This window comes from Bicyclus anynana, chromosome 21 (assembly GCF_947172395.1).
Source record: "Bicyclus anynana chromosome 21, ilBicAnyn1.1, whole genome shotgun sequence".
In the NCBI taxonomy this organism is placed as follows: Eukaryota; Metazoa; Arthropoda; class Insecta; order Lepidoptera; family Nymphalidae; genus Bicyclus; species Bicyclus anynana.
The window spans coordinates 12,952,633-12,966,203 of record NC_069103.1 but is presented as its reverse complement, the minus strand read 5'-3'; the positions used below and the strand labels follow the sequence as shown (position 1 = coordinate 12,966,203).

The window sequence follows — 13,571 nt, the reverse complement described above, 5'->3', positions numbered from 1 at the left end:
GATCACTATAGACTAGAAATTTTAATTGTCAAATTGACTTTTAACTGTCAGTGTCAAAATTAGTCTGACATTTTGAGTTTCGACTGATAAAAAAAATTATCATGAAACTAATTTCGACAAAGTGTTGACGACTTAAATATATTTACTTTAAAATTAAAACATGTAATTTGTAGAGAAAAGTACACGTGTGTTATTGTGAGTGGCGGTCGTGAGCAACTGTGCATATCAAATATAGCTTGCACAAACATTTCATGCAATACAATTTACATTATTTTTGGGACACGTAAGTCTCGGCTTATTGCAAAACCGTTACAATTAAATGTAAATTATGGATAATTTAAGACTTTACATCGTTTGGCTGTGTTTTGTGCTATCGGCGGCCGAACTTTTGGGCCCCGAGGCACGAAAGAAAAACTCGGAGGATGATGATGACAATTCCTTAGAGGAACTGAAAGAAGAAGGTAAAATTGATCCGGATCTACTCAACGAGATATCTGAGGCGATGAATCTGGAGTTTAAGCAAATGAGAGAGATGCGGGAGTACAATGAAGCAATAAGAAAAACAGTTGGCCTTCTTAAAGGAGAGGAAGAAGATAAAGGTAAGTAATATGTTTTCTGATAAGATTAGATTTGTTGTTAGTATTAGAGATTGATAGTAATAAAACTTTGTTATTCTGTACAGTAGAGAGGGAAAGGAAGGAAGAAAGCAAATCTGAATAGTGGTTAAACCAGATTAAAACATATTGAAGTAATATTTTAATATGTTGAATAAAAAAATCAGAAAAGTTAGGAAATAGGATACTTACTAAAACACTCCCTAAAACTGTGAAACTAGTTCAAATCCTACCAAAACAATTGCATTAATTTTTCTCAAGAGATTAAAAACAAAATTGCTTTTGACTTAAACAGTGTACATACACTGTATAATACATACATATGTATTATAATCTTGAAATAACTAACCAAATAAGCATTCTTTATTTTTACATTGCTCAATATACCATGAAGTATTTCTTGTTTTGTTTCATAGAATCAGAATTAGCAGAAAGTAGTTTAGACCAAATGGAAAAAACACTAAAAATGTTCAAGACAACATTGTTCAGGCACGAACCTAACTGGATACAAGATGTCAAGAGTATTTCTTCACCAGAGGATGAATTTGAGGTAACTTTGATTTTGTTCTTTTCACATAATTCTTATTTACCACTGAGTTGGTAGATAAAGCAAATGGTTGAGTCTGTATTTTCCTGGAGCTGGTACAGTGGTATCTGTATGTTTTCAAATTATGTATGGAAGTATTTATGCTTGAAATAAGATGGTCTCACAATAGATTGGAAGCAAAGATTTGCCTACCAGTAAAGACTAAGCATTATCTACTACTATTACTTTGCATATTACTAAAGCTGTGATAGCCCAGTGGATATGACCTCTGCGTCCGATTCCAGAGGGTGCTGGTTTTGAATCCTGTCCAGGGCATGCATCTTCAACTTTTCAGTTTTGTGCATTTTTAGAAATTAAATATCACGTGTCTCAATTGGTGAAGATAAAACATCGTGAGGAAACCTGCATACTAGAGAATTTTCTTAATTCTCTGTGTGTGTGAAGTGTTTATAAAGAGATACAGACACTACATGAAGACCTGCAGATTTACTATACCACAAACAAGAAGATGGTTTTACTACTAATACTTGTGTTGTATCAGGGGTCAGTCACAACCATAAGGTTGCAGGACTGGCAAAATGCCACAGCTTCTTAGAAAAAGCAAAAATAATAGGACATTTAAAAAGTTATATCATGGTACAGTTACACTCTGGTTGGGGTGTAAATAAATAATAATAGCTGTTCTGTAAAAGACTAAATCTTTTCAAGCTCAACTGACTATATTTAAATGTTAGATTACTAAAACAGCGGACATGCATGAATGTCTCGAAATGCCGACAGTCAAGGAAGAAATAACAAAAAACGCAATAAAACACAAAAGCAAACTACTAGAGCACAGAAACAGTCTTGCCAAATTGCTAATAACGCCTGGTAAGACGAAAAGGTTAAAGCGATCCACCGTGGAAGAGTTGTGTGGTGGACCAACCATTGTATGACCATTACACGAGGAGGTGCTTAATGTAGCGACCTCCAACCTAAAAACATCCTCTTCTATCAAAAAAATCAGTTTATAGTCGACTGACTGATCACTGATGGACATAACTAAACAAAAAAAAAATGGTAAATTAACTATGCACTTTGGCATTTATTACAGAAACCCGCAGAAAATCCTCAGGATATACTGGACATGTTGCCACCATTACCTGAACAAGAGGAGCCAGAACTGTCACCTGAGCTGTTAGAAGGTGAGTATGTTCACTACGAGTATACCACGTAATTAAAGTAAACAGAAATTTACTTTATTTGAATGTTTTGCTATAGGATACCATTTTTAACCTCCAACACATAAAGAGGGGTGTTATAAGTTTGACGTATCGGTCTGTCTATGGTACCATAGCTCCTAAACAGATGAAGCGATTTCAATTTAGTTTTTTTGTATCAAAATGTAGGTGACTTATGGGCGATTCTTAGATTTGATTAAAATTGGTTGGTACGTTTAAAAGTTGTGGGTGTTTAATAAGGGAAAGAACAACTGAATGTCTGCAAATATACTCTAGTTAAGTCTCAAATGAAAACATGTATTTAAAAATGTAATTAATAATTTCATGACAGTCAGGGGATTTTCAAAATTTTCAATTTAGTCAAAAAACAGAGTGCCACAAACTTGATTCTAGCCATAACCGATAATGTAGATAGAATAATACTTATATATAGTATTTTCCTTAGCAAAAGAGTTATACGAGGCAGCAGTGGACAAGTTAGAACGAAGAACACCGGACCTACGTGGCGCGATACTGCAAGTAAAGCACGCTGCTGACAAGGGCTATGTCCCCGCTCAGATCAAGTTAGCCTGGTCCTACATCTATGGTGAGGGAGTGGAGCTCGATGTGGAGAAAGCTAAGAATATATTCGAAGGGTTGGCTGCGGAGGGAAATGCTGATGCACATGCTGTAAGTAAACTAAACATAAACCTCTAATTTTGATGTTCATGACACTGCAAGTAAAGCAATTGCAACTCTATAGCACGGTACTGCAAAAGGGTTCGAAACTAGTCTGTCTTACTGGTATTTTTCATAGTAAATTATCACATGTGTTTTTCATAGTAAATTAATATGATTAAATCGACCTGGTGGACTGACGACATCAAGCGAGTCGCAGGGATTCGCTGGATGCAGGCGGCTCAGTATCGTGATGTTTGGAAGTCCCTACAAAAGGCCTATGTCCTGCAGTGGACGTCCATCGGCTGATATGATGATGATGATGATGATTAAATCTCACGATAGTTGTAAGTTCTAAAAAAGAACATAATTGTGTAACATTTAATCGAAATCATACAATCCAAAACACCTTAAATAAATGATGATGAGAACAGATTTCTTTTCCCCAAGCTAATATTAATTACATGATGTGCAATATTTATGATGGCCTCTGTGGTTCAGTGGTATGCAGAGTTACAAGACAGAGGTCCGTCGGTTTGATCCCCGGCCGGGCAAATTGAGGTTTTCTTAATTGGCTGGTGGGAGGTTTCACCCATGGCTAGTTATCACCCTCAAGCAAAGACGTACTACCAAGAGATTTAGCGTTCCAGTACAGTGTCATGCAGAAACCGAAAGAGGTGTGGATTCATCTTCTTCCTAACAAATTAGCCCGCTTCCATCTTAGATTGCATCATCACTTACGATCAGGTGAGATTGTAGTCAAGAGCTAACTTGTAAAGAATAAAAAAGAAAATCATAATTGACTAATCACAAAAGCTAAAAAAAATAAATACAACATACATTTTTCTATAGGGCATGGGTTTTCTATACGCCACTGGTATAGCAGTACCAGTTTCCCAGGCGAAGGCCCTCGTTCACTACACCATGGGTGCCGTTGGAGACAGTGACTACGCGCAGATGGCGCTGGCCTACCGCTACTGGGCTGGCGTTACCCTCACAAGCTCCTGCCCTAAAGCAATGGAACTCTATATGAAGGTTGCGAATAAAGGTATTTAATCACACATACCTCTTACCGTATTATATGAACACTAGCGGACGCCCGCGACTTTGACTTCTTTAATCCAGCTCTATCGCACGTTCTCAGTGGATACCTACTAATTGAAAACTACCTCCCTGTCAAATTTTCACCTTTGTACATCAAGCGGTTTTCGAGATTTCGTGATGAATGACTTTTCACATTTATATATTAAGATTGTGCATAAAAAATTAAGAATGTGAACATTAGGTTCTAAGAAATTATCTAAAAGTACTGTAATTTGTAACGCACTATTGTAACGCTAAGGATCAATAAAAAGGCTTTATTATTATTATTATTGTCCCCCCTAATTCTCCCCCGTATTATTTCCCCCGTTTCCCCCGCAGTGGCGAGTCAAGTGAGCCTCAGCGGCGGGCCGGCGGTGCACCGCGTGCGGCTGCTGGACGAGGCGGACGGCGTGTCCACCGGCTCCGCGCTCGACACCGACCTCATCGAGTACTACCAGCTGCTCGCTGAGAAGGGCGACGTGCAGGCGCAGGTGTGTATATAGCCTACTAGTCGACGCTCCGCGGTTTCACCCGCGTAATTCCCGTTTCCGTGAGAATACGGAGATAAAATATAGCTTATGACATTCACAAATAATATGGGTTTCTAGTGGTTAAAGAATTGTAGAAATGTATTCAGTATATGCCGCGATTACTCCCTGAAACACCAAAAACTTTACCTCTTTATAATATTAGTTTCAAGTATTACTGATTAGATTAGTATAGATTGGTGAGTCAGGTGAGCCTTAGTAGCGGCCGATCGGTTAACCGCGTGCGGCTATTATATGGATGATCGAGATGGACAGCTCTACCACTGTCTCTACTGTCTTTCTACTGAATCTTAAATATTGAGGGCTTATGCTTGGTGGATGTACTCAACAACATGCAAGGTATCATATGTTCGTCTGCCGCGCTTGAGTAAATCCAAAAAAAAACCTTCCTTCCTATTACTTGACTTATCCTCGTACTTCACACAAAATGAATATAACAATATTGAATAAACAATATTTTAAGTAATAAATATTTCAATCGTAGATCGGACTCGGTCAGCTACACTTCCAAGGCGGGCGCGGGGTGACTCTGGACCAGAACAAGGCGTTGCATTACTTCAAGCAGGCTGCCAAGTCTGGCAATGCAGTCGCCAATGCTTTCCTTGGCAAGGTGAGCTATCAATGTTACTAAAACTTCAACAAATAGTTTTAGTGCCCATGCTAAATGCCAATTAATCAATTTACAGATAAAGAAATAAAGTATTGTGTTGTCAATTTTTACAGATAGTGAAATAGAATATTGGGTTGTCAATCGTTACAAATAGAAAAATAAAATATTGTGTTGTCAACATTTACAGATAGAGAAATAAAGTATTGTATTATCAATGTTTACAGACAGTGAAATAAATATTGCATTGTCAATGTTTACAGATAGAGAAATAAAATATTGCATTGTCAATGGTTACAGATAGAGAAATAAAATATTGCATTGTCAATGGTTACAGATAGAGAAATAAAATATTGCATTGTCAATGGTTACAGATAGAGAAATAAAATATTGTGTTGTCAATATTTACAAATACAGAAATAAAGTATTGTGCTGTCAATGTTCACAGAGAGAAACAAAGTATTGTATTATCAATGGTCATATATATAGAAATAAAGTAATGTATTGTCAATGGTCACAGATAGAGAAATAAAGTATTCTAGTGTCAATGTTCACAGTTAGAAAAATAAAGTATTGTTGTAGCAATGTTTACAGATTGAATAATAAACAATTGCATTATCAATGTTTACAGACAGAAAAATAAAGTATAGCATTGTCTATAATTTCAGATATACCTGGAGGGTGGAGATGGCATCAAAGCTGACAACGAGACAGCTTTTGAATATTTCAAAAAAGCAGCTGAGTTGAACAATCCGGTGGGACAGAGTGGTCTGGGTATCATGTACTTACAGGTATACATTTTTTTAATCCACCCCAGTAAATAAAACAAAGTTATTATGTATAATAATATAAGTAATATAAGTAAATAAGACATGTGTGTTCTCATGAATTAATGAATATGGCTATTTAGCTGGCTGGATTCGTTAAAAAAATTTAACAAGTTAAATATTCATTAGGGTCGTGGTGTACCGAAAGACACAGCGAAAGCGTTCAAGTACTTCACCATAGCTGCTAACCAAGGCTGGGTCGAGGGACAATTGCATCTCGGCTTTATGTACTTTGGTAAGAATATGCTATTTGTTTTTTGCCAGTGGATATGACCTCTGCCTCCGATTCCGGAGGGTGTGGGTTCGAATCCGGTCTGGGACATGCACCTCCAACTTTTCAGTTGTGTGCATTTTAAGAAATTAAAATATCACGTGTCTCATACGGTGAAGGAAAACATCGTGAGGAAACCTGCATACCAGAGAATTATCTTAATTCTCTGCGTGTGTGAAGTCTGCCAATCCGCATTGGGCCAGCGTGGTGGACTATTGGCCTAACCCCTCTCATTCTGAGAGGAGACTCGAGCTCAGCAGTGAGCCGAATATGGGTTGATGACGACGATGCTATTTGTTCCATAATAACTTGAATCTATTGTTTATTTTTAAGGAAAATGATTTAAATATCTTATATTTGTTGATACAAAATGTATAACTTTGATTTGAGTTTTACAGCCACAAAGATAGTTTTTCTGGACTAGTGAAGTGAAAATTTAAAGGTTATAGCATATTGGCATCATTTTAATAAGCTAGTAGAAGATTATTAAATTAAAACTTTTTACGCAAGCTTTACTTAAGGAGTAACAGTTTGTGAATATGTTACGAAAATTGTAATCACTGCATGCTGCCATCTACAGACAAAATGAAATAGCGTTTGTTATTTGAAACTGTCAGTAGATGGCGTTTTTAGAGAGCTTTGAAACAATCCTTTTGTTGAAGACTTAATTAAAGATGCAGTTATGTCAGAGGATCATAGATGGCACTTTATTTTTGAAAGAAGTTTCACTTCAGTCGTGTGGTCTACACCACACTCTTTTTTTATTTGTGTGGTAAAGTTAATCTTAAAATTGTAAATACCGTTAGATTATAATGTTTCGCGAGATTGTGAACCCGCAACATACTGTTATTCAATTTAACGTGTTATTATTCAGTAGATTTTAAGGAAGAATGTACAAATAAAAACAAATACTTAATTTAACCATTGGTTTCTGAGCCGCTCAAGTTTTGGTTCTTTGGAGTATTTTGTAATTCACAATCTTTCTTTAGTGACAATCTCGGGAGATAGATTATAATCTAACGGTATTTACAATTTACCACACAAATATAAATAGTGTGGTGTAGTGTAGACCACACAAATATATATACGGTGTCGGTATATTGTGTGTTGGTAGGCGGTATCGGCGTGCGGCGCGACTTCAAGAAGGCGAACAAGTACTTCTCGCTGGCGTCGCAGTCGGGCCACGTGCTGGCGCTGTACCACCTGGCGCAGATGCACGCGCAGGGGCTCGGCGTCATGCGCTCGTGCCCCACCGCCGTCGAGGTACTCGCTTCCTGCCTCCTTTCTTATTCATTTAGGACTGGTTTCCTTAAGCTAAAAGCTAGTTTACTTGTGTCTGTGGTGTTCGTGCCTTCCCAAAAGTCTACTGTCATTCCCTCAAGCATTGTAATTGCTATTCATAAAACCAAGGGGTTTGCAAATACCGATTCACTCGATGCGCGAGGTCATTTCACGAATGATCTCAATTGTCAACTAACGTAACTAACTAACTAACGAGAAGGTTGTAGCCTGCTATAACGAATAATTGTCATCAATCAACCTTACTTACAATAAAGCTTTTTTCGACCTTCTCCAAGTTTTTTCTTTACCATAAGAAAAGTGGCGACCGTGACAGGACTATTGAGGTAATTTTACGGTCAAGTGAATTTTGGGAAGGCGCGAACATGTGGTTTAAATCAGATTGTCTGTGTGTGCAGTTGTTCAAGAACGTGTGCGAGCGCGGGCGCTGGGGCTCGCGGCTGATGCTGGCGCACCGCGCCTACCGCGCGCGCGACTCGGACTCCGCCTTCCTGCAGTACCTGGCGCTGAGCGAGCGCGGCTACGAGGTGAACGAGTTACTGAATGAGTGAACGAATGCGCTCTTGGCGTATATTGTCAATTTAGTGCTGATTATAGCCTTTAGCCACTAGCCCATCCGCATTTAGGATCATGGGTGGCTTTAAGTTCAATATCTCCTCTCCTTTGAGGAGGGAGGCTTGGCCCTGTAGTCAACAATTAAAACTGATAACGATGATGATACATACTTTATTCTTCCGTCATGTTCTTACATCATTATTCAACAGGTGGCGCAGAGCAACGCCGCCTTCCTACTAGACGAGGGCGAGGCGCGGTTATTCCCCGCGCAAGAGCGCTGGGTGCGCGCCTTGCAGCTGTGGGCGCGCGGCGCGTCCCAGGGCTGCGCCGGCGCACGGGTCAAGCTCGGCGACTACCATTACTACGGGCTGGGGACCCCGCGCGACCTCGACGCCGCGGCACATCACTATCGCATCGCGTCAGAGCAGTTGCACAGCGCACAGGCGACGTTTAACCTTGGGTATATGCATGAGCGCGGCCTGGGGCTGGCCCGCGACCTGCACCTCGCAAAACGCTGCTACGACTTGGCGGCGGAGGCGTCGGCTGACGCGCGACTGCCCGCCGCGCTGGCGTTGGCGCGACTGCACGCGCACTCGGCTATTGAGAACATGCTGGAGGTTAGTGACACACCGAGTGGTAACCGCTAACGGTTTGAAGGCGGTGGTAGTTGACTCATATCAAATTAACAATATTATTTTATATCGAATAAATAAAAGTTAAGGATTTCTTTTAAAACTCAATTTAAATATCACGCATTTTTTCAAATTTTCCAAATGTTAAAAACGCTGTCGTCCATTTTGTGACGTCACACCCTTGATGTACTAAACCTAGAACTAATTGTTAACTAATATTCTTGTCAAACGCCCCATTTGTATGGAATTTATTGTAGTGACATCATGAAACAATTGAAATAAATACTCATGGCCGACAGGCATTTTGGCTTGGATTGTCAAAAACATATTTCGTAACTAAAATTTTCATGTAACCACGTCTCGAAAAAATATGAATAATTCTTTTTTGTCTAGTAGTACAATAATGAACTATTTAAGACCATTTAAAAAAAGTGTCAACTATAATAGTAATATATGAGAACCCACACATCTTAGCCAACTAATCAATTGGAGACCTCATTAGAATCTCAATTCCCTTTCCCAATCAAAAAGTCCGACTAAATAGTAAAGAAATCAATTTACTCGTCCAAATTACAATTGGATATCTGCGGTCGCTCTAAGAACCTATTTAGCATGGCACCGTCTCCAAACCGATCTACCCAAAGATGTTATTTTTCGTTTTTTAGAGTTATACAACTTTCGTCGGTTCAATTTTTTTGTTAAATTATTTTACGCATTTATATATTTGTCTCATGTAGTGTTGTCGTTTAAGTGCTGTGCATGATAATTCATTATTTGTTTTTATCTTGAGACATGTCATGATGCATATCTTAGTCCTACAGTAGTCAGTTATTTATTAAAGCAGTAAAGTTAAGACTAAAAATAGTATGTGACGTCATTCAGCCACGCTAATAATAGCAATAATTTGTAGTCTTTCTGGCAGAGTCCGCTAGCAGTGCTCTTCCTGACGGGCGACTCGCCGCTGCTGTCCAACTGGGACATCTACCTCATCACGGCGCTGGCCGGAGCCCTGGGGCTCGTGGTCTACCTGCGCAGGCCTCCGCAGCCGGCCAACTGAACTGAGAACTGAACGACCTAGGGAGACGTGTTGTGTGAGACTCTTGAGTTACTTATGTGGTGTGAATTGAAACTGTTAGGTATGCGTTCCTTTTGTTAGCTTCGGGTACACTGACCAACATGGGCGTAGCCAGGATTCTATCTGGGGGGGGGGGAGGCTTAGCTATAAGCTATAGCTTAAATTGAGTATTTCACATTACAAATTGATGACCGAAGTTAAATCTTTGAATATCTTAAAATTTGGTATGAAGCCACATAGACCGCCCGCTGGGAGGGGGGGGGGGGGCTGACAAACCAATCACAAGTCTTAAAAAAATGTAGTACGACTCAGCCTGTATGTTTAACGATCTTTGCTTGTACCTGTTACGGGACAAATTAAAGATTAATTTAAAATGTTGTAGCTATATATAATACACTATATACGTTGTTGCAAAGTTTTTTTGATAAAGTAACGATTTCATTATTATAATGGAATTATCAAGATATAAGTAAATAGCCGGGTGGTTAGGGTAAGTCAGGCCCAGGGATGGGCAATTTATGTCCATTCAATTTGACCTTTATTTATGTCCATTCAATTTGACTACTTATTGATGATTGATTTTAAGATTTTCGAAGCGTTAGCGTTAGTGGATGATATTAAAGTGGTATTTTTATATGCTTTTAAATACCGCTAAATAATTCTCTGGACTTGGTTGTTAGTAATGAAAAAATTATGTAAATATATAAATTAAAAAAAAGACAAAGGATGTTTAGTCAATCTGTAGTTAAATTTTCTTATTTCGTTTAAAATATTGATTACTAGGTCTAACGCAAGCTTAAACGCCCAGTGTGCCCGAGGTATTAATCATAATGTGACTTTTGTATAGACGTTCTATTTTGTGATGGAGATTTGGCTTTGAATTGTTAATTGGGATGGGATTTATTTAGAGTGGTACATAAGAGAACCTTGCATGTTTTTTAATAATTCCACCAAATATAAGAGCACAAAATAAAATGATCAATCATTTGACGGCCTCCGTGGCGCAGTGGTATGCGCGGTGGATTTACAAAACGGAGGTCCTGCGTTCGATCCCCGGCTGGGCAGACTGAGATTTTCTTAATTGGTCCAGGTCTGGCTGGTGGGAGGCTTCGACCGTGGCTAGTTACCACCCTACCGGCAAAGACGTACCGCCAAGCAATTTAGCGTTCCGGTATGATGTCGTGTATAAACCTAAAGGAGTGTGGATTTTCCTCCTCCTCCTAACAAGTTAGCCCGTTTCCATCTTAGACGGCATCATCACTTACCATCAGGTGAGATTGTAGTCAAGGGCTAAATTGTAAAGAAACGAACATGTCAGATTAAGATAAAGTGGGTTAGCTAATACCTAAAACATTTACGTTTCGAAAATTTGATGACTTGACCGTCACCTAAGGCAGTGGGTGAATTGAAAAATTGCAACCTTCTCTTACGTTAATAAAAAAAAATCATAATACAAGCAAAACAAAGCCGTCAATAAAATGGAAAATCTATTCAAGATTGTCGCTTAACTATAGCGGAATGGGTAATATGAATTGTGTTCAAAATACTTGGCTAAAATAATATTTAAAAAACAACTTTTAAATAGGAAATATTGTGGTACTCGTATGTTGCGGAATATTTTAATTGACCATTGAAAATGTGTTAAAAGTGCAATATTTTAATAAAATATTTTAATCTAATCGGCAAAAATAACTTTAGACCTTATTTATTTATGTATATGTATTGTACACCACAAAACAAGGAAACAAATAAGATATTCCAATTGTGTGAAAATCGCTTCGTGAAGTCTTAGCCTTAAACTGTTTTTAATAACAACATTTTTAGAAAATGGTAAAATAATAAAATGTGCACATAGTTCGAGGTTTTTGTCTGCGTTGTTTGCATATATTGAATTGAAAAATAAATTATAAAATTGTATTTTTAAGTGTCGAGAAAAGGTTCCCAAATCTAACGAATGACGTTATGACATTACTATTTTAGTTCGTACACATGGCAAAACTATTACAATCATAAAAGGTATAATATTTTAGGATGACATTACATACATTTACACATTGTATTTATAGTGTCTATGAATAAGCACAAGGCGTGACGTCATAATGAAAATTTCACTAAAAGTGTCTATAACACCCGGTTGGTTGAGAAATGGAACATTCATTGCACCTGTAGTGTTTGTGTATACTAAATACATACCTACAATACTACATACACTATCTCATGTAAATTGGTAGTGGGGGCACCGGGCAATGAGTCAGTCTGTCACCGGCGTTCGACCTGAGTGGACGTGCGCGGTCTGCTTGCCTTACCAGTGTAGAGATGAGCCAGTGTTTAGCTTCTCTTATAGCAAGGACGAGGGTCCTTACAGTACCATTATTTTGTGCCAGAGGAAACACCTCGAGCAGGTCCCAGGACTTGTGTCCTTGGAAGTAGGTTTAAGGAATCCCTTTAGAATGCATCAACACTCTAACAATTTATGATATACAATAATTACAACACAAAACGTTATTGCACAAAATCGCTAACGTGACTGGCGGCGTGACGGTGTCTACGCTGCCTCACAAACAACTGAACTCAAGTCATCAAATACCCTCTTATTTATAACAACACTGATACCTTCCCTTGGAACTTGTAACATTAGCTTACCAGTATGCGACAGAGACAAAAATGTATTTTTTATGAAACAATATTAGACCTACAGTGCAATGTTGTGCGTTTATTTATAGACAATACACGAGCACAATTTGTAAATGTGTGCTGAGGTTCAGTTTGTAATTTAAATTGCTTGTGATTTGTATATAAGTATGAAATGCTCAGTCCATCCTATGCATTGCAACGTACAAAAGAGAAATAGCCATGATTAATATGCCATAGAGGCATTTATCGGATTTGACGTCATCAGACAAAAGATAATCTTTTTATTAACTTAACTGTTTGTTACGCTGTTTCTTCGCGTAGTTCCCATTCTTGTACTAATACGGGGATAAAATATAACCCATGACATTGAGAAATAACTTGTTTTGGTAAATAAATTACAAAATCGGAACAGTAGCTCCAGAGATTACCCCCTAGAAATCATACAAACTTTACCTCTATAAAAATACAAGTATAGATTCACGGCTCTGGGTTCTACCATTTTTAATCCTGTTGCTGCACCAAAGATCTGTTAATATATTGCCAAACAAAAATATTTTGAAACAGGCGGGTTATTATGTCACTTGATCGGATCCGTTGCCCGTCAAGTCCCTAGGATAAATGTCAGATTGACAACTTTAATTAAATTAATTTGCTGTCAAACGTATCCAATCAAGTATCACCCCTCAATTACCCCCCAAATCAAACAAAGAATCAATCGGTGGGCGCAATGTGTGGTATGGACTGACTTAAGCAGGTGAAATCAAGTTTTGTAACACATTTTTGATTTGAGGTACTTTACTTTATCGTGATGATAATGCTTTGTAAATAAAATAAATATAGATTTTATAAGGTTAATTCTAGTTTTATTTTATTCCTACAGTACATTATTAATACTCCGTTTCGGCGAACGTAGACAGATAAGTAAATATATAAATTATTGTGCACCGAAAGTCAAAAGATGTACGATTTTATTATCTCAACACTACACTGAACAATGGGGAT

General features: G+C 38.2%; 1 protein-coding gene across 2 annotated transcripts; it reads left to right on the top strand.

The window, feature by feature from the left end:
- The first annotated feature begins 61 nt into the window (after positions 1–61).
- On the top strand, positions 62–13,424 carry LOC112054475 (protein sel-1 homolog 1). Of its 2 annotated transcripts, none has more exons than XM_024094276.2 (13): positions 62–599; positions 1,031–1,164; positions 2,255–2,345; positions 2,827–3,050; positions 3,891–4,086; positions 4,461–4,612; positions 5,154–5,279; positions 5,945–6,067; positions 6,233–6,338; positions 7,489–7,637; positions 8,072–8,200; positions 8,438–8,845; positions 9,783–13,424. In XM_024094276.2, exons 1-13 carry the CDS (start codon positions 329–331, stop codon positions 9,915–9,917), a joined length of 2,244 nt encoding a protein of 747 aa, XP_023950044.2. In that variant the 5' UTR covers positions 62–328; the 3' UTR covers positions 9,918–13,424. The 2 variants fall into 2 exon arrangements, with proteins under 2 accessions (XP_023950044.2, XP_023950036.2); XM_024094268.2 differs by having other exon boundaries at positions 9,771–13,424.
- The last annotated feature ends 147 nt before the right edge of the window (positions 13,425–13,571 follow it).

Bases quoted from the DNA above. Each gene is read 5' to 3' on its own strand.
- LOC112054475 (XM_024094268.2), top strand. From the start codon at position 329: ATGGATAATTTAAGACTTTACATCGTTTGGCTGTGTTTTGTGCTATCG. The intron at 2,346-2,826 runs GTGAGTATGTTC...TATTTTCCTTAG, and splicing joins GTCACCTGAGCTGTTAGAAG to CAAAAGAGTTATACGAGGCA. The intron at 7,638-8,071 runs GTACTCGCTTCC...CTGTGTGTGCAG, and splicing joins CGTGCCCCACCGCCGTCGAG to TTGTTCAAGAACGTGTGCGA.